Raw genomic sequence first — 19,689 nt, 5'->3', positions numbered from 1 at the left:
TTGAGGAAAGTTGTGGGTTTCTAGAAGGCTCCGGATAAATGGAAATCCTCCTTCCCCAATCTACCTCCTCAACATCCCCCGCACCACAGGCTTCTTCTCAAACTCAGGTGCCTCAGTGTTCCTCTTTTGCATGCCTCTTTAGTGCTACTCATCTTGAAGATGGAGTTCTAGGAGCACGTCCTCCAGAAGCATTCCCTGCACACTTCAGAACTAGGGTCTCACTGTCTTTCACGGCACATCTAATTTCCTGGGCCCTAATTCCCTGGTCAGGAGCCCCAGTGGGCGACCCGCAGCTGGCTGAGAGAAGCAATATTCTATCAGAGCTTCAGAAGGAAGAAAAAGCCCCTCACACCTACGGCTTGAAGTCGTATCCATGGTTCAGGTCAGATGGACTTGGAACTACTTTGCTATTGCCCTTGGTAAAATTGCTGCCCTTTTCACTTATGTCTTTAGTATTCACTGAAAGGCAGGTAAGCATAATATCTGCTATTGTAACATGTTCCTTATATCACTAAGGATCTCAGCGTCGGAAACCTCTTTTAGCTCCAAATGCTAGAACAAGCCTTGTTTCCCTGAGAAACTAGCATGCTTTGTCCTTGCCCAAAAGAAAAACCAACAACCATCATGTTTCCCTTTTTGCCTCGGCGACCAGGAAGCAAACTCAACTACTGCAACTCTGTTGACCCTCACAGCTAAACCACTAGCAGCTTTTCCTTCAGGTCTTGATTTTGGTTTTTACCTGGCATGACACCGAATGTACCCTACATCACCTCAAATCCTGCATAAGGAGGGGTAGAACATGAACAGACAGTCACAGTGGAAGGGGTCGCAGGGTTGAACTCAGCATGGGGTAACCTCAGATGGTGAGATAAAGCTCTCACTCAGATTCCCGGCCTGTCCCCCCACCTCCCAGGTTAACACCCACGAGCCTTTACCTGGATGGGAAAGTAGTCTCGAAAGTAGCGCCACACAGCCCAGTTTCGGACCCACTGTGACCTCCTGCCACCTTCCAGGGAACAAAACACAGTGTTGGGAAGGAGCGGGAATAGGGGCAGGGGACACTCAGGTAAGGCAGAGAAGATGGAGTCAGTGTGGGACCCTGAATTAGGGGACTGTCACCCTGCGGAGCATCTTCTCCCTCCACCGCTTCCCACTGGGTCCTGTCCCACCTTTGTCCCCTCCAGGCAGGCAAACCCTTGACTGAGTGTGAGCCCCTGGGAGGGCACTGTGAGCTCCTCTGAGCTCCTCTAAGGACCAGGACTGTGCCCTCCGAGGAGCTTTCCACACCACCCCCCAGAAACCACAGCCTGGCCTAGCTCCCCACTTCTCATGGAGCAGGTGCTGAGTAAAAAGGGGCAGCCCCCACAATGGGGAACTTCAGCTGCATTGCGGGGAGGGAGGGTTCCAAGGGCAAGGCGGTCGTGCGCCTACCTTTCTTGGGCGTGTTCCAGTCAAACACCAGCCAGGTGAAGTAGAGCACGGCGATGAGCCAGCAGTCGGTGCAGAATGTGTACATGAGGATGGCGCTGCAGGCCACTCCTGGTGGGGAAACCGAGGGCCTTGGGTCAGGCCCTATACTCCCTGGGGGGGTTGCTCAGTCTCCCGCTGGGTGAGGCTCACCAAGGGACATGGCTCCGGTGCGGCCCCGGCCGTGGGCAGGGGAGGTCTACAGCAGCAGTCTGGGGAGGATGAGGCTCACGGGGACAAGAACCTCAGCTCCTTGATTCTGATGGGCATTCCCGGCTTTGAGGAGCTCGTGCGCTCCGTGTGGAGTGGGCAGTAGCACTGGGAAAGCCGTCCTTAGGTCTACTCTTTCTGGCCCCTCCTTGCACGTTCTCCCCACCCCAGGGCCCGCCCCAGTTACTGTGGCCTTGGGGAGGGACCTGCTGAGTGTCTCTGCATCTCAGGACTTGGGCTGAGCCATCCCCTCAAGTGTGAGGTAGGGGGACTTTATCCCATTTTGGAGATGAGAATACTGAGGCTCCAGGAAGAGGTAACATGCCCAAGGTCAATCAGCAGTGGCAGAGCCAGGATTCATAAAGATTTTATTTTATTTGTCAGAGGCGGGGGAGAGGGGGAGAGAGAGAGAGAGCATAAGCAGGGGGAGCAGCAGGCAGAGAGAGAAGCAGGCTCCCTGCTGAGCAAGCAGCAGGATGTGGGACTCAATCCTAGGACCCTAGGATCATGATCTGAGCAGAAGGCACTCATTTTAACTGACTGAGCCACCCTGGTGTCTTGGCAGACTAGGGTTGGACCAGTCAATCCATAATCTGCACCAGGCTTTAGAAGTTCACCAAAAATGAGAAGGCCCAGACTGCCACCAGAGGGACCTAACAGGTAGCCTCCTGCCCTGGGAGGAGGGCTGGCCCTTTTCCAACATAAGAATGCCGCAGGCAGGCCCAGGCCAAAGCCCACAGCCCATCAGGCCCCCTCGCAAAAACCCCAGCAAGGCCGTCAGAAGACCCCAGCTTCTGTGTGGTCACTCCTTTCTGGGTCTTGGGGCCCTAATGTTGAAAAACCTGGGGCAGCAAGGAAGGAAAGTCTATGCCAAAGCTGGCTTACCTCAGGGCTAGCCCCCAAAATTCCTCATCAGGGCCTCTCTCCTTCCCATTTTTACCCAGCATACCAGGTCCAGCTCAGAGCAGATCTCCCCAAGAAACATTCTCCAGGATCACACTGCCCTCCCACACAGATCTCTCACCCCTGAATTCTCCACTCTAGGGGAGGGGGGGCCATCTTCTTTGCCTCATGGCACACAGCACAGGGCCGGGGCAGCAGGGGCTCACATTGGTAGGAGTGTGGCTCCCACCCAGCACCTTCCCCACCGCTCAGGGAGGGAGTCAATGCTTGCTGTCTGCTGGGTCCTGCTGGTCACGGGTCTCTGGGGTTGTCCGGCTCTGGACCTCATGCTCTCTCATCTTCCTGCTATGCTGAGCCTCCTCTGGTTTCCTGAGGGAGGGTGGAGGGCCAGAGGGACTCTCCCTAAGCCTTAAAGCAGGAAAATGGCGCTCCCTTGTCGTCCATAATACAGTCCTGTTCTCCTCCCGAGCTAACCTCTCCCAAGGTAGCTAAACATAGTACAACTATCTTGGGAGGGACAGGAACACAGAGTGACCAGGCACATCCAGCTTTTCAGGAGCAGCTTAGGAGTGTGACATCACAGACAGGGCAGTGGGGGGTCTCAAGGGAAGTATTTGCAGCCTACAAACCCCGTTAAAGGCCAACTGGGAAGTACTTGGGGCAGCTTGGTGAATGGCTATGTCTAAGTTAAGGCCACTTACAAAGTCACTCACACTGTTGAGCAGTTTGCCTCTGACCCCCTTTATCAGGACTGGGGAAAGGCCCATTCCAGCCCCCTAGAGGCCACAGATATCCAAGCTGGATTCCCCGGGTGCACCATGACATTCAGGTGAGGGTTCGAGGAACCTGGAAATCTAGCTGCCATCAGAACCCCAGCTCTCCTAAGGTGCACAGGGAACAACCAGGGCTGAGCCGCAGGCCCCACTGCCTCGAAGTCTGGGCTCTCTGGGAAAGTGGGAATCCCTACCTTGTGTGTGCTAAGGCAGCCCAGAAGGAGGAGGAAAGAAGCCACTGTGAGTCCAGAGCCTGTATTCCAGTTCTGGACTTTCACAGCCTGGGTGACCTGCTCCCCCCTTGACCCTGTGTGCCCACAGCCCCTCTCTCACAGCACGTGCCCAGACCCCGGAAAGGTTTATTGAGCAAAAAATGAGCTGAACCCACCAAACGGCCTCCTTTCTCCGAGCCTGATCCCAGTCCTCTGAACAAGGGGCTCCCTGCTTCCCCGTCGTGGGCCATGGGGCTGCAGCCAGCACCCCCACTACAGGCCCCAGGAAGGGTCAACAACCATTTAAAGACCCTGCAGGCTCCCTGCACGGAAGGCCTAGGGCCACCTTCACCAGTGTCACCTCCCCACGCCTAGGTGAAACTGGGGATTCAAAACTCTGGTCACCAAGGCCTGTGAGTCCGGCAGCCCATGGCAGAGAGGCAGCATGACGGGCTCTGCCAGGAAGCCTCAGCCCTGCCCCTCACGGGCTGCAGCCCCTCCCGGAGCCTCTGTGTCCTCACAGGGCACTGGGAAGTTTACATGACATGATATGAAAGAGAACAGAACACACAACCAAGCATTTCATCTGGAGACCCACACGCTGGGATGGGGAACAAAATGACACCTTAATTTTTACCCCTCTCTTAGGGAAATAGAGTATTGCTTCTGTTTACCCATGTAACAGACCACAGCAGTGTTGGCAGCCGACCTGTCAACAGGGCCACTGGGAGAAAGCAAAGGTGTTTTCATACCACATTTAGAGCTGCGGCAGAGATCTTTAAAAAAATCATTTATTCTCTGAAATGATTAAGAATTAGAGCAATGATTTCGTCTGCCGCTAGATCTTTTTATTTCATGTAATAATAAAGAAGCACACGTGTTACTTTATGCCTAATTTGACTTCTTAAATGCACATATATATCTACATTTCAGTATCACTGGTTTTCTCTAAAGCCCAGTGTACTTTGTAGTTAGTACACGTCTGAAAACCCTGAGGAAGGTTTATAGCCTTTACCAGGATGCCAGAGGGGTCCACTGCACAAAAGTGGTAGCATCTGTCTGTTTGGAGATAGGCCGGTGAGGCCATGGCAGCCTTTGCAACACCAGGAGGGCCACTGCCAGCAGATCTGGGTGGGAGCAGGAAGGAGCGGCTGGGGCGACTCAGGGCAATAATTAGCAGCAGCTCTGCACCCCTGCCTGTTGGAGCAGGCTTGGCTCCCACCTACACAAGGGCGTGGGGAAGATGCTGCGCCGGTTTCTGGGCCATGTCGGACTTGATCGATTGCTGACCTATACCTTGAGGCCAGTCCCTGTTGCAGACTGCACGGGCTGGGGTTCTGGCTATGGCTCAGCTCTCTGGCAGCCAAGCTAAGACAGGGATGGTGGCAGCTTCTTGGTGCATACGGGGGCCAAGGGAATGGGTGCAGAGGACCGCACAGGTGTCTGGAAGGCTGTGGTCCATGGGGTCTTGTCCTGGTCCTATTACTTTCTTCTCATTCTGGGCAAGGCTCAGCTCCTCCAGGCTCTCTATTCTAGGATCCTAAGAAGTAGCCAAATGTAGGCCAGGGTGGAGGTCTGAGTTCTAAAGGAACCAGTTTAATTTGCTTGGTTAGCCAGACCAGTGTTTATCTCATTGAGGCCAGAGATCTCTTTACGAATGTGAGGATGGTAACTGCTCCTCACCCCAGAAAAAGGTACACATACTCACACATAATTTTTCACCTAATTTGGGGGGGTTCATGGCCCTCTCCCTAAAACCTACCCTTGGGCCTAAAAGTGAAAACTGTTGTTTTAGGTCCACTGATTCTGAGCTCTCCAATAAGGTGGGCTCCCTGGCGAGTGCTCTGGGCTTCCACACAAATCCCAACTATGCCACTCAAGGAGTCTCAGAGTCTCAGGGAGTCACTGAAGCTCGGTAAGTTTCCACTTCCTCACCTGTGACGTAGAAATCAAGGGAAGGCGCATCAGGTGCCTGGGGCACTGTGCAGGCTTGACAAACAGCACCCCTGTCCTGTCCCCCTGCCCTGCAAAGGCAGGCAGGGACAGCATGGAAGCGCCCTGAAAATGTGGTCTCAGAGGCCCGCATGCTTCCTGGAAGGACGGGGGCTCAGCACTGAAAGAGTAGCTCCTAACCATCCCCATCAGCCAGGGGCTTGGCACTGAAAGGGTAGCTCCTGACCATTCCCATCAGCCCGGACCGTCCTAAAGAGTGCTGTGCCCGGAAGGACCCTCCCACAGGCACCAGAATGTGCTCTGTGATGCTTTGCTAGGACGTGCTGGGAGGCCATTCAAGGTGCTGAGAACATGGGGGGCCTGGGGAAGAGGTGAGGCTAGGAGAGTGAGGGCTGGCCCATGAATGGGCCCTATCCTCCTCCCAGATGATCTGTTATGGCCTTACCCTGGTCCGGGGGGCAAGCCAGGGAATGAGAGCACCAAGCTGGCCCTGCAGAAGTAGCCAGAGCCCTGGCAAGGGAGGAGGTGAGAGAGAGAAAGGGATGAAGCTTTTAATGGCTCAGCAGGAGCCACTGGGGACTGGCAGCTGGGAGTGGGGTTTGAGGGCACATCCCCCCAGCGACTCCCTTATAATGGGCACCCACTGTGACCAGGTCCTGTGCTGCAAGCTCTCATCCCTCATCTTCAAGTCCCACAAAGGTGCTGTGAAGAAGGCAGTGTTTTCGCCCCAGCTGAAATGAGGAAATGAACTTCCAGAGAGTTCCAGGTCACAGAGCTTGTCTGTGTAGGGTCAGGACTCAAGCCGGCACCACAGCACACTAAGGCAAAGCAACATGCCTGCTGGGAAATGGTTGTTGGCAGGCAGGGTAGCACGTGGGAGAAGCACGGCCTTTGGGGAGCCTACAGACCTGGATTCAAATCTGTGTGACTTGGGACAAGTTACTTACCTCAGGTGAGAGTTGGGTCTCCTCTCCATAAAATGGGAAGGGTACCGCCACCTCCCACTGCAGCGCCAAGTCCTCGTGCATGCCCAGGGCCAGAGCACTTGATCGGGCACCCGAAAGGTGATAAGGGGGAGGGTGCTCTCCCCCGTCACCCCTGCAGAGTAGAGCTCCAGCTCTCAGCTCTGCTGGGGAGAACCCTGTCTGCCCTCACCCTCTAAGACCCAGCTTACCAAGCACGAGGAAGGACAGGACCCATTGTAGCACCGAGATGACCTGCAGCTGCTTTTCCACCTTGGATCTGTTGAGCCAAGTGATGGAGAAGAGGTCCTGGAGGGCGGAGAGGATGCTGGAGCCAGTGCCTGCAGGAGAGGGGAGAGGCCCGCCTGTTGCCACCCTTCCCTCCAGGCGCAGAGCCCCCAACACCGACCCGCCTCCGCGGACACCTTCCTGGACAACTTCCTGGACGTGATGGGAACCGGGCCACAACGTCAGACTGACGCGGGTTCTGATTATAGCCCTGCCCCCCAGGAGCTCTGTGATTCTGGTCTGTTCACATCCTTCCCTGTGCCCCAGTGTCTATGTATACCCGTTGGGAATGGTGTTCCCCTCATGGGGTCATTTTGGAGACCAAATGAAGTATCCCAAGGGGCTGGGGTGGGGGGAGGCTCTCCCTAATTGCCAATTCTCTTCCCTCCCCTCCAGCCCAATCCAACTCCTGTCCTTATCCTTTATCTGGATCTAGTACAAATATTTAATCTATGCTACCTGTGCCTGGGAGGCCAAGGACAGAGGTTCAATATCCAATTTGCAATGTTTTTTTTTTTCTCCAAGTGTACTCTGAGTGCCCCAGTCCCTGCCCCCTCTCATCTCCAGGACCCCTTTCCCAGCAGACTCAGCCCTCTAGTTCCCACCACCCCCGCTACCACCATTACTGCCTTTAGAGGGATTTACACTTCCAGCTTCATCTCGGGTCCCAGAGCTGGGGGCCCAGAAAGGAATCAGGTGGGAGCTTTTGCTTCCCCGAAGGCATCCGGTGGCCAGTGAGCTTTGGGAAGCTTGGCATAGCGACAGCTGCAATTATGTCCGCTACCAAGCAGCCACCAAGCCTAGAAGTTAGGCTGAAATGTACCTACTTAATTGGCTCTTTGGCTGTGCCCCCAGGATGATGTCCTGGACTCCAGTGGCTGGGAGGCCATGGGACCTGAAAGCCTGGTGATGGCAGGAGAGGCAGCACTGGGGAAGAGCATGGGCGAGGTTCCTAGTCCATAGCCCACTCCCTCCAGGGGCTGGACAAAAGGAAGTGGGCCATTTCCAGCCCCCATTGCCCACTGAGCCCCAGCTGCATGCCCTTCGCTCTACACATTTCAGTGAGTGCCTGCTGGGTGCTGGCTTCACACCAGTCACCCAGCAGGGCCCAAGGACTGTGTCACAGGGTTGTCCTTGAGGGTCACATGACCTTTCACCCTGGCCTACTGCTGGGAGAGGGCGTTAGGGACTTATGCTTCAGCCTTTGCATTTCTTCAAAATCTGGAGAGCAACAAGGTCACAGCAGAGTTTAGAAAGGGACATAAACCACATCGGCTGAAAGTTAACTTTTAGGAGACATACAGATAACACTGGACCTTAAGGCAGACACACCAGTCCTGTCTCCTGTACCTGGTCTGGCGGATCGGAGGAATGGGGCATGATCCAACAGAAGAGCCTGATGCCAGCAGAACCTTGAGCCCAGGCAAGACCACAAGGGCTCCCTGCCATACCCCCAGGGCACAGCACCTACGGGCTCTCGGTAGCATCTACTACTCCACAGGCCTAACTGGGTGGAGGCGGTAGTAGGGGAACTCACAGAAGCAAATGAGGCTGGGAACAGAGACATGGTAGAGGTTTTGGGATAACGATCCCTGTCTCTAGATGAAAATCCTACTGCCACAGGTCCTTCCCATCTCCACACCTTCCCAAAACCCATGCCGGGGCCTGAGGCCCCCTGGGGTCATCTGGTAGGGCCCAACAGGCCCCTCCGGTGACTGAGGGGCACTGACTTGCCAGGCTTACCCAGGCAGTGGGAGGCAGAGCCAGGGCTAGAACCCAGGATTCCTGCTTCCTGCTCAGGGTACCTCCCTTTTCCCCATAGCAGGTGCCAAAGACAAAAGGCTCTTGTGTATGGGACACAGCAGAGCTGAAGTGTGTTATGCTCAGGGCCCAGTCAACCCGTCCAGAAGTGGGGAAAGGCCTGTGGAGGTTCGTGGTGGAGAGAAGTGAGGCCCAAGCACAGGTCTGAACCCCTGATCCCAGGCCCAGCCTGCTCAAGTCATGGCTTCCCAGCTGGCTCAGCCTCCCGAGCTGTGCTGGAGGAAGTGAGGCAGGAGCCATGGCAGCTAAGGGGAGGCAAGTCCCTGCTCAGGGGCTGGGGCAGACCGCATGCCCTGGCTGCAGAGAAGACAGAATGTACTCCCACACTTTCCCATTCAAAGTGGGACCTGAAAAGCCCCACATTGGGCTCTCTTCTCAGTGGGGAGCCTGCTTCTCTCTCTTCCTCCACCTGCAGCTCCCCCTGGTTGTGCATGTTCCCTCCCTCCCTCTGTCAAATAAATAAATCTTGAAAAAAAAAAGAAAAAGAAAAAGAAAAAAAAACAACTCCTAAGACAGACTTGGGAGCTGTTTAGAAATGCAGGATCTGGGGCTCTAGCCTAGATCTACCAAATCAAAATCTGCATTTTAAAAAGATCCTCAGTCAAAGTCTCAGGGAGGGCCAGTCTGGGGCAGGGAAGGAGGAACAGGGAGGAGCTGAGGACCTCCACCTTCTAGGCAGGGAGTAAAAGGCAATGGAGGGAAGGGCATCACCCATTGCTTGATGTGACCAATTCCTGTAGCAGACAGGAACCCCGAGGCCAGCAGCTTGAGGCGCTTAAGGAAAGGGCTTGCTGTGCAGCCCCTATTCCAGGTCAGGGCCAGCTGACTGGTGCCACCCTATGGAGGTCTCCTGCTTGGGGAGGAACCGCACAGTAATTCCACACTGGTGGCATAGCTCCGATCGAAACCACTGAAAAGACGCATTCTTGCTAATGCCTAATCCAAATCCATCTGCTAGGCTTATTAGTGGTCTCTCGGGATCAGATACAGTCAGAGCTCAGGAAGGTGTGCAACCCTCACTCTATTAACCATACAGAAAGAAGGGGCCTGAGGGACTTGCACCAGCTCCATGGCAAGTAGCCAGAGTCAGGCCTTTTCTTCGCTGTCCAGACTGTTCTCTCCCTGCCTTACTCCAACCACCACCCACAGCCCACTCTACAACAAAGCAGGAAACACCAAGGCCACAGAGGCATGACAGGCGCTTCCGTGGGAGTCAGAGTGAGAGGCTGCCTAGAGGGGATTCCGGGGAAAGCTGTGACTCTACGTTCCTCGGGCCTGGCCCACTAAGCTGCCTCCAGGCCAAACCATCCGAACCTGACTGACCTCAGAGCCCAGCCCTGGAGCTGGCCTGTGAGGGAGGCTGAGCCCCAGCCCCAGGGAAAGCCCCATGTGGACCTGAGAGGTGTCGAGTCACAGCTCCTCTGCCCAGAAACCCCTCCTTGCTGTCCCCACCTGATGAGACCCTGAAAATGAGATGAGGCAGCTCATTGTTCGAAACCCAGAAAGGGCAGGTCTTTGGAGAGAAGTCGTCATTCTTTCTCTGGGATTGTAAACTCTAAAGTCTGTGCAAACCAAGAACTGTCAGAAGCATGGAGAGAACTTGTCTGGAATGAAGTCAGGAGAGGCCCACAGAACAGAGAAATAAGGGAGAGAAAAGACGACCCCCTCTGGGTCCCAAAGCCCTTCACATTGCTCTAGCTGCTGATTACACATCCAATCCCCCATGACCGAGCCAGGCCCATCCACATCTGGGTTTCCAGCATCCTGCCAGGCCCTGGCCCAGAGCAAACACAGGGAAGGTTTGCTGAGTGAGAAGAAGAGTGGGTCTCTGTTCTGGCTGTTCCTCAGCACTGTCCCCCCCACCCCCGCTTCTTCTTTTCACACCTGTGCGACAGGTGTGCTGCCCACACGGCCCACAGAGCACTTTCACGGGCGCTCAGGTTCCTCACTAGGTCAGGGAGCTTGGCACCATCACTTTCATTTTGATGGTGATAAAAAAAGTGACAGGGTCAAGGTCAGTCGGCCAGAGGGTGGTCAATTCACTTGGCCAGAGTCAGACTCAATTCAGGCCCAACGTCTAGGCTTAGATTCTGTTCCCACGCCACAGGTCCCCCTGAGTTCCTTTTCTCTTCTCTCCACAGCAAAGTAGGGGGGAGCAAGAGGGGATGGTGTTTTCCCTCATGAGCCAGGCCAGGCCAGGAGCAGGCATTTCATGGAGTAGGTGAAGTAGCAACACATTTTGAGGTTTCAGTCCCAGTTCTGCCACGGACACCTGTGTGAGCTTGGCCGTGTCACTTTGCCTCTCTGGACTTTGGTTCCCCCATCTATACCATGCGGTTGGGGGGTATGAACTCTACAGTCTCTTCTACTGCTGGACTCTGGTGTCTGCCCTCCTGAGGACATGACCTAGAGGCTCACCTCCCGGCCACAACCCCCATATGGTTGCCCGGCTGATGAGAAGTGAGGTTCAGCTGGGTACCCACAGGCCACAGCCAGCCCTGACACCCAGCTGTCATTGCCTCCTCTGCTCAGGCTATGGCAGAAGCAGATGTGGATGTCAGTGCTGCCATCAGACGCCACACTGTCACCACCGTCACACTGAGCCCAACCGTCCCCTGGTCTTGGGTGGGGCCAGCAGGGAGCCTCAGTCTCTGGCTGCATCTTGTCTGTTCCCATGCCACCCTCCCCGGTCTCCCTCAGCCCAGAGGCCCCTCCATGCCCTCTCAGCACCAGTCCTACCAGCCACCCTCCTCGGTCGGTGTCTCCTGGGCGCCAGGGCTCACACGGAAGCATCTATGTACCCAGGGCCCCATACAGGGCCCTGTGACAGCAAGTGCTCAGAGAGGGCTACGCATGAATGGACAGACCCCTGAGCCACAGAGGCAGTGGGAGGCCAGGTGTCAGAGTCAGACTGAGTGGCCTGACAGGAAGGCCCCTGACTGGGGTTGGGGTGAGGGAGGGAGCCTCTCTCGCCCTCCCTGAGCATGAGCTTCCCACTCTGATGGGAACAGAACCCACTACCTACTTTTCTTTATTTTTTTCATGGAGGGAGACAAGACAGGCTGTAGCATCATTTCACTAGCCCTGTGAAGAAATGTCCCCAACAGCTCATTCAAGCAGCCACTCCCAGGCACCATCTGTCTCACCACTTGGTTTACACAGCTCACGTACTCCTAGATTTGTGGAGGGTAGAGGGGGTGGAGCTGCCAGAGAAGCCCAGAGCAGTTCTCTTATTCTCTGAAAGGAAGGCCCCCTGCCATCTATCTGGGGGCTCAGTGTCCCACAGCCTTCCCCAAGAAGGCAGACAAGGCAGGGATGGGCAACTCCATTTCACAGAAATGGAAACTGAGGTGAAGTGAAGCCAAAAGAGGTCAAACCAGTTGCTTGAGGTCAGGGTACTTGGGAGCTAGGACTTAAGTCTGGAATCCGGGCTCTGCGTCCCTCAGCATTCCCATGATGCCAAGCTATTGAGGGCTGGTCCCCACTATGCATGCCAGTGCACATACAGACTTCAGGAACACACCCCTGCCTAAGGGAAGGCCACCTGCTCGGCCCCAAACCGTGCCCCAGTCTACCGGGGACGTCCTCCCACGGACTGGCTGTGCAAGGGACACGAGTCCCCCACCCGTGAGCTCCAACAAGTCACGCTGCTGCCACAGGGCTGAGCCAGAGCTGCCTGTAGCAGTGGGGCCCAAACACCCCTCAGTTCCAGGGCTGAGGCTGGGGTGGCCATGGGAATGGCTGTGAGAACACCTTCTTGCCCAACATCTGATAGCAGTGACCACGGAAGCCACTCCCAGGCTGACGAAACCAGGGTTTCCTGGGCTTCCTCTTCCACACACCTGAAGCGGGCAGGGTCTGAGCAACAATCCCCTTAATCTGAGGAAGGCCCCTTGGCCGCTCTGACCCCACAGGGCTCTGTAACCTGAGGAAGTCACCCAGCCTCCCTCAGGCCCAGAGTCTTTATCTGTAAAATGAGAATAATCTCCTCCCAACAGGGTCTCCGCGCAAGGATGAAATGAAAAAAGAAACAGGCGTGTGAAGTGCATTTGGCATTTCCTAGCCATTGCTTCACCACAGACCATGGTGGCCAGGGGGTAGGAGAAGTGAGCAGACACAAAGTTTGTCAGGACGTCCGTGGCCCTGAGGTGAGAAGAGGGGGCAGAGCAGGGTGCTGGCAGGGGAGGCCTTGAGGGGGTGGCGAGGCTTCGGCTGGGCCTTGAAGACAAGATCTGGGAGGCAAAGGGAAGGAAAGCAGGTGCTGTGACCAGGGACAGCGTTGGGAATAAAGGCTCAGGGGTAGTTAGAAAGGGCTGGTTTAAGGACCCAGGAATGGGGCGGGGGGCGGGGGTTCACAGTTACCAAAACGGAAGCTGAAAATAGGGAAGATGGAAAGGACCTGAGGAGCCAAAAGTGGCTTCCTGGAGAAGGTAGGCGGGACAGAGGCCAGGCCTGAAGCCTGGGGCACTTAAGAGGTGCCAGGCACGGTACTGGGCATGGGGGGGTAGGGGTGGGGGGAAGAGCAGTGAACACAATAGATTAAGTCTCACCTGCTCGGGAGCTTGAATCCTGCTCAGGGAGAGAGAAAGCACCTTCACGTAAATGTGCAACGTAACACCAGATGAGAGCTCGGGAGAAAAATAATTTGGGGTGATGAGCTACAGAGAGGGCAGGAGGATCCTCTGACCTGTGGAGGGGAGGGACTGAGTGAGGCCAACATCCCTGAGGAGGCAGGAGCACACATGAATGGCCACAGGTCAGGCTGTGGGACGGCCCCCTGCTTCCTCCATCCACCTTCACTCCCGGCACTGGGGGGAGCAGGCGTGCCAGCCTGGGGAAGGTACAGAGAAGACAGGAGGCTAGGCATCAGGAAACCCTGGCCCCTAACCAGCAGGCAGTGTAGCCTTGGTGAGCCACTTCCCGTGTGAGCCTCAGTTTCCACATCTGTGCAGTGGAGCCGACAACCCACCCTGACAGATTCTTGTGAGACTTAAATGAGATGGTGTGTGGGCAAGAGCTTCATAAAAAGTCAAGAGCTGCGTGAATGCTAGGTGATTATCAAGTGAGCCTTGGTCTCCGCTCCTGCTTAATGGGTGTGCCAAGCCTGGCCCCACCGCGAAGCAGAGGCGTTGGCATCAGCATGCCTGGGATTCAAACCCCGGCTCTGACTCTGGCCAGCTGTGAGACCCTGAGAGCCACTTCCCGGCCAGAGACTCAGTGTCCTCCTTAGTTATGATCCAGGATTGCTGTGACGAATCTAAACAATGCATATCACAGAGATGTGAAGAGACCCCCGGGGCTTCTAGAGGAAGGAAGGCAGCTTGCTCATGTCCTCAGCCTCAAAGGTGTCCCACCTGGGCCCACCTGGATCTAAGCTCTACCCTCAGACATCAGCTTCCAAGTGGACAGTGAGGAAGTCACCTCAAACTACTCCAAAGGGCTGGGTACAAGCCCATATCGAGGCAGAGGGATGGACATACTGACCCTGGCAGACCCTTGTGGCTCCAGGTTTGGGCCCAAGAAGCAAAGCCAAGTGCCTAACAGGTGCTACTACTTCAAGGACAGATGCCAGCTCTCCTCTATGGCCCCCCACGAGCACCATCCAGCAGGAATCACACACTTGGTGATGGGAAGGCCAGTCTAGGCTCTGGAGGGACGTGCTTCTGGATTTGAGTCCCAGTCCCTGTCTGGGCTCCCAGAAACCTTGCACACAAAGCACCTCACCACCTGCTTAAACAGATACTCCTTGCTTCCAGGCAGGCTCTCCACACTCTTGGCCCCCCTGCAGTCCATTCCCAGCTAGAGTCCTGTCACCTTCAGGTCCAATCTGCTCAGTCATTTGGCTCATACTTGGTGGACACCTGCCAAGCACTGGGCGCTGACGCCCCAGAGTCTTTCCTCAACCTCCCTGGCTGGCTCTTACTTGGGGAAGCCAACCTTCTCATCAGAGGAAAGAGTGCACACTTGTTTGCAGGGACCACATCTTGTTCATCTGGGTCCCTGTGCCCAGCAGGGGATCAGGCACAGAGCAGGTGCTCGGTCAAGTGTTTTCTGAATGACTGGGTGCTGGTGGGGACTGCACTGAATAGACAGGGTCCAGACCCCAAAGAGAGAGAACCCGTCCACAGCTGACTGACCTGGGCCACAGCAGAGGGTCAAATGGAGCTCTTTGGGACATCAGGAGGGACGGGTCTCCTCCATCTGGACAGGCTGGGTTTAAAGGCAAGGGCAACGGTGGAAGGCTCCAGAGTGAGGGAGAGAAGGATGGAGCCCACACATTATCATTCATTCAACAAGTGCTCTCTAAGTACCCTTTCCACGTCAGGTGCAGGTGCGGCAGCCCGAGGGTGAGAGCTCCCGGACCCTGCTTCTCCTCTGCTTCTTGGGCACCTGTTGGAGGCTGAGCTCTGCCTCTGGGCAGCTATGGCTGGGGAGACAAGGCTGTGAACAATTAGGCCCAGAGGGTAAGTCAGGGCGGGGGAATCTGGAGAGGCCCCCAATCGGATCTGGAGGATATTCTCACAGATTCCTTCCTGGAGGAAGTAATGGGACAGGTGAGGTGCAAATGATGAGTAAAGTGTGGCCAGGCTGGCGGGAGGGAGGAGGAAGGGCACGAACCCAGGTGCTGGAGTCCTGCAAATGGCATTTGCAAATGCCTCGAAGGAAGAGAGAGCACACGTTGGAGGAATTAATGGCAAGGAGTTCAGCCAGGTTGGAGCATAACCACTGTGTAAGCGGATGAGTCTAGTTGGGAAAGTGGATAGGGAGCCACGAAGGACTGGGAATGTCAGGCCAAGGAGTCCTGGGGTCCAACCCAGGGGCCAAGAACACTGCTGCCCACCCCTCACATTCCCTTCCTCAGCTTCAGTTGGTGCCTCTGGACCCCTTGGCAACAAGACGGCCATTCACCTGGCACCTGGTACCAGCACCCTCGTGAATTCTTTCCTGGGAAAACTAATAGTCTCCCCCTTGAGGGGTACGTGTCCTTAAAGTAGGGCCATTTAGGACATCTGGCCCAAAGGGGAAGCCGACATACAGGAGTGGTGGGCGTGCTGGCTGTGAAGCTCCTGGCATGGCCATCAGGACTCTGGGGGGCTCAGCGGATCCCTGCTTGCTGGTCCTCAGGGCCTCCCATGCTGGATCTTGGCAACGAGCTAGGCGTCCTCAGTATCCATAGATAGGCTGGGACCCTGGGCCTCACCCTTCCCTCTGTAGGTCTGACTCCTGAACCCTGGAGGTGATGGCCAAGGACCCCAATGGCCCGCTTTCCCCACCCCCCACATTCTGGCATGTTAAAAAAATAGCTACAGAAGTAGGAGGAGTTGCCATGGCGACACCACCAGCTTGTGGGGGTATCACTAAGGAGTCTCCAAATAGGCCGCTCTCATAATCCATGAGCAAGTGTGGAGAGCTACGGTCTTTGGGGGCCCCAAACAGGACATGAGCCCATTTTCATAGACAAACCGAGAACGGGAATGAGGAAGAGGTTGGGCCCTGGGTTCCCACAGCTGTCAGGGGGCAGGACTGCAATCCCATTTCCACAGCAGAGCTGGAATGAACCCGAGAGGACTGGCTCTTCCAGCTCTCCTCACTGTACAGATGAGGAGGCTGACATCCCAAGAGGGCAGGGTCTGGCCAAAGTTACATGGGAAGCAGATGCAGAGTTAGGCTCCTGGCCCTTTACTCAGGACCCTTAAATCTGCTCTAATAGTAAAAGGAATTCGTGCTTCCTACATCTGTTGATTTGCCCAAAGGCTTTGTGGGTTCGGCTTCCTTGGGTCTGCACCACAGCCTGGGCAGCTACTCCTCTCATGCTTTTGCCCATTTTACAGATGAGGACACTGAGAGTCAGGAAGGGACAGTGGTTTCCTGAGGTTACAGAGCAGTTCAGGGGTGGCATTGGGGCTGGACAGACCCCAGACCTGACTCCTAGCCCCAAGCCCTCAGCTCTGCCAGTAGAAGCTCCATCCCCGGGAGACCCCAAGAAGCTCTGACAGCACCTTTCTCAGGAGCCCTCAAATCTTTCCCCCAGGTAGTTATAGTTGAGCCGCCCAGGGCCTAGATACGGCATTCTCTGTCTCCCTTGTCTCTGCCTCGCGGCACATCAGGGCCTCAGCCCACGTTCATCGCTCAGGGGCCCTGTAGTCAAACTGCCCGTTCCACCCAAATGTCATGCCTCTGTTGATGCTATTCCCCGTACCTGAATGTTCTTGCCTGCCTTGCTAACACTTATTCATCTTTCAATATCCAGATGGAATGTCGCCTCTTCCAGAAAGTCTTTCCTGACCCCAGCAGAGATGACTGAGCCGTCTTACCCTCACCTTTGGGCCTCTGCAGCCCCCTATGCGCCCTTCCCTGACGCTGTGTGCTTCCCCATGCACAGTCACCATGTGTACATCCCCCTCAAAGGCAAGGACCAGGGCAGATCGACCCAGGGACAGTACAGAGCCTGACACACAGAAGGGGCTCCAGCAGCAAACCCAAAGGCCCACACCCCAAGTCCCCATTGTGGCAAAGTCTTCCTGGATCCCTCAGAGCAGAGGCTGCCACTCTCTGCAGTGTGGGGAGCGTGCTGCGTGCATCATACAGGACAAGTGACACGGATGAACTCGAGTGTCACAAGTTCATTTACGAAGCACTTTCCATTTGCGTTCGCTCAAACCCTCACGTTCTTGAGAGTTTGAGATTTCTGACCCGGTTTTCCGTACAGGGCAGTGAGATCCCCAGAGGGTAAGTGAGCTACCCAGCCATGTCCCAGAGGAAAGGCAGGGCTGGCACCCTGGCTCTCTGGCTTCAAAAGCTCTGGAAGTGATGAGGGGGACCATGGAGAGCCCAGCTCCCTCTACTTGGCACTCTGACCCGGAACCAGCTCCTCAGGAGATTGAGGGTATCTCCACAGCAGGGAATAGCTGCGGCCCCCACACCCAGCACAAGCAGGCACAGAGGAGGCCTGAGGAAAGACCAAGGAACCATCCTGAAGCTACAAGTAGGACTTCCTCCCAAGAGGAACAGGGCAGCTCTCAGGAGGGCTGAGGCTCCATTAATGATTCACTCATTCAACAAATATTTACTGAGCACCTACTAAATGCCATACGTTATACTAGACACCAGGGACACAGCCCTGAGAAAGACAAGGTCCCAGCTTCCAAGGGGCCGACAATCTTATGCGGGAGACATTTACTAAACAAGGACCCATGATAATTTAGGTAATGAGAAGCGCTATAAACAATAAAACAAGATGCGGTAATTGGAGGGCAATTCTACACATGGCATGTCAGAAAAGCTCTCTTAGAGGAGACTGAAGGATCCAGAGCAGCCCCGCGAAGATCTGGACGGAGAGGTAGCATGTGAAAGGGCCCCAAGCAGGGCAGAACTGGTGGGCATGCTGGAGGAACAGGAAGACCAGTGGCAGTTCTGGAGCACAGCAGGGTAGGAGGTGAGGTTGTGAGGTGGTGGGGGCTGCTCACATAGGGCTTCACGGCCTCATGGAAGAGTATGGAAGGTCTGACATATGATAAGGGACAACTGACTGTTCATCACCTGGCATCAGAGCTCTGGGGGTCCGTGGTGTCTCTACCTATCAGGGCAGCTGGGGTAGCTTCTGCAGAAAAGCTTGGGAAGCAGTGATCTACCAGTCCAACCTGGAGGCTGGGAGCAACCTTTACTCATTCAGAGTAAATTGCTGAGCTTCTGCAACAGCCAGAGCCCCATGCTCAGCCCTACACCTCCTCTCTTGGGTAAGGAGGCAAGTCACAGACTAGGAGGTAGATCTGTGTTCTGACCCTCGCTTTGATAACTCTGAACCAGTCCCTTCTCTCTGGGGCCCTCAGTATCCCATAGGTAACAACAGGGCTGGGCCAGATCCAGCACTAACAGATAGCTATGATTTTATGACTCAAGCACTTGCTGCTGAATTTGAAGTGGGAGGCTGGGGGTGGGGCAGGATTTCCACACTGGCTATTGAGTCACCCAGCCTGTCAATCAAATATTACTCTTGACCCTCCTTTCCCAGCACAGAAGAGCCCTTGGAAGCACAGAAAACCTCAAAGGAGCCTCTGTGCAGTTGGGGAAGGAGTTCAGGGAAAGGGAGACAGCTGCAAAGAAATGGGGGAGAAGGGAACAGGAGAGCAACATTTGCATCCTATGATTTAGGACTGGGTTAGGTGACTGTCAACCCCCAGTTCCAGAGTTTCCCAACAATCTAGCTTCTTAGTTTCACTCCCTATCAAGCCCCTGCTTGCATACCCCCATTAACAGGGAGCTCCATCCCTACCCACACCAGGATTTCTCCATTACATCAAAACCTATCCCCTGTAATCCCACCCCTGTTCCTGGCCTTGGGACAAACAAGAACAGAACAAACAAATCAGCTCAGAATTTTACTGGAGTTGCCACCATTTTGTACTGGATCTCATGCTAAACCCTGAGGATCTAGGCAGGCTTCAGAGGGCTCTGACCTGAAGAGCCCCTGGTCCAGAGGCAAAGATAGGGAGGCAAACATGACTAACTCAGCAGCCTCCTCCCTGGGGACAGGATAGTCCTTCAAATATCAGAAGTTACCAACACAGACTCCCATCTCCCCCAACAGACACCCACTTACCCATGTTCCTACAGCTGCCTTTTTCTTTTAGATAAGAAACCAGTCACCAAGGTATCTATTTCAATCTCTCACCCAACACAGGACTTCCTTTCACAGAATCCATGGTCTCTCCTTGAATATTGCCACTGACAAGGGGCTCACCACCTCACAACAGTGGACACTTATCCAGAGAGGCAAACCAGGCCACTGAGGAGTGTCTTCAAAGACCAAGGATGTAAGAAGCCAGTCTAATGGAGATGCCTAGATAACCTAAAATCTGCTTCAGCACCCTCCCCTACCCCACCCAGTCTTTCACCAAAGTAGATCCGGAGAGCTAACACGTGACTGGTTTGGATTTCATACCAGCCCATGATGGAATTCCTTGCAGCCAGTTTGAAAAAAAAAAAAAAAAAAAAAAAAAAAAACAGGGGGGGGTTAAGAAGTATTAAAAAAAAAAGAGGAAAATCCCCCTAGAAGATAATAAAATACATTGAAAAAAAAAAACTAAAAATTGTCACGAA

The 19,689-nt window shown here is 54.9% G+C and overlaps 1 protein-coding gene across 2 annotated transcripts in view; it reads right to left on the bottom strand.

Moving 5' to 3' along the window:
• The window catches only part of LOC111159441 (diacylglycerol O-acyltransferase 2), a 31,468-nt gene that overhangs the window by 9,606 nt on the left and 2,173 nt on the right, over positions 1-19,689 (bottom strand). The window contains exons 1-4 of one of the 2 annotated variants that reach the window (XM_022521924.1): positions 19,190-19,433; positions 6,693-6,821; positions 1,432-1,539; positions 936-1,006 (exon numbers count right to left, since the gene is read on the bottom strand). In XM_022521924.1, coding sequence (XP_022377632.1) covers positions 936-1,006; positions 1,432-1,539; positions 6,693-6,821; positions 19,190-19,193 — 312 coding nt within the window. In that variant the 5' untranslated portion in view covers positions 19,194-19,433. Of the gene's footprint in view, positions 1-935; positions 1,007-1,431; positions 1,540-6,692; positions 6,822-19,189; positions 19,434-19,689 lie in introns of those variants that run through there. The other variant, XM_022521923.1, reaches the window with a different exon arrangement.

Source organism: Enhydra lutris, unplaced genomic scaffold, assembly GCF_002288905.1.
Source record: "Enhydra lutris kenyoni isolate GAN:26980312 unplaced genomic scaffold, ASM228890v2 scaffoldscaffold68, whole genome shotgun sequence".
Taxonomy (NCBI): domain Eukaryota; kingdom Metazoa; phylum Chordata; class Mammalia; order Carnivora; family Mustelidae; genus Enhydra; species Enhydra lutris.
This window is presented reverse-complemented; position numbering and strand designations above follow the sequence as displayed.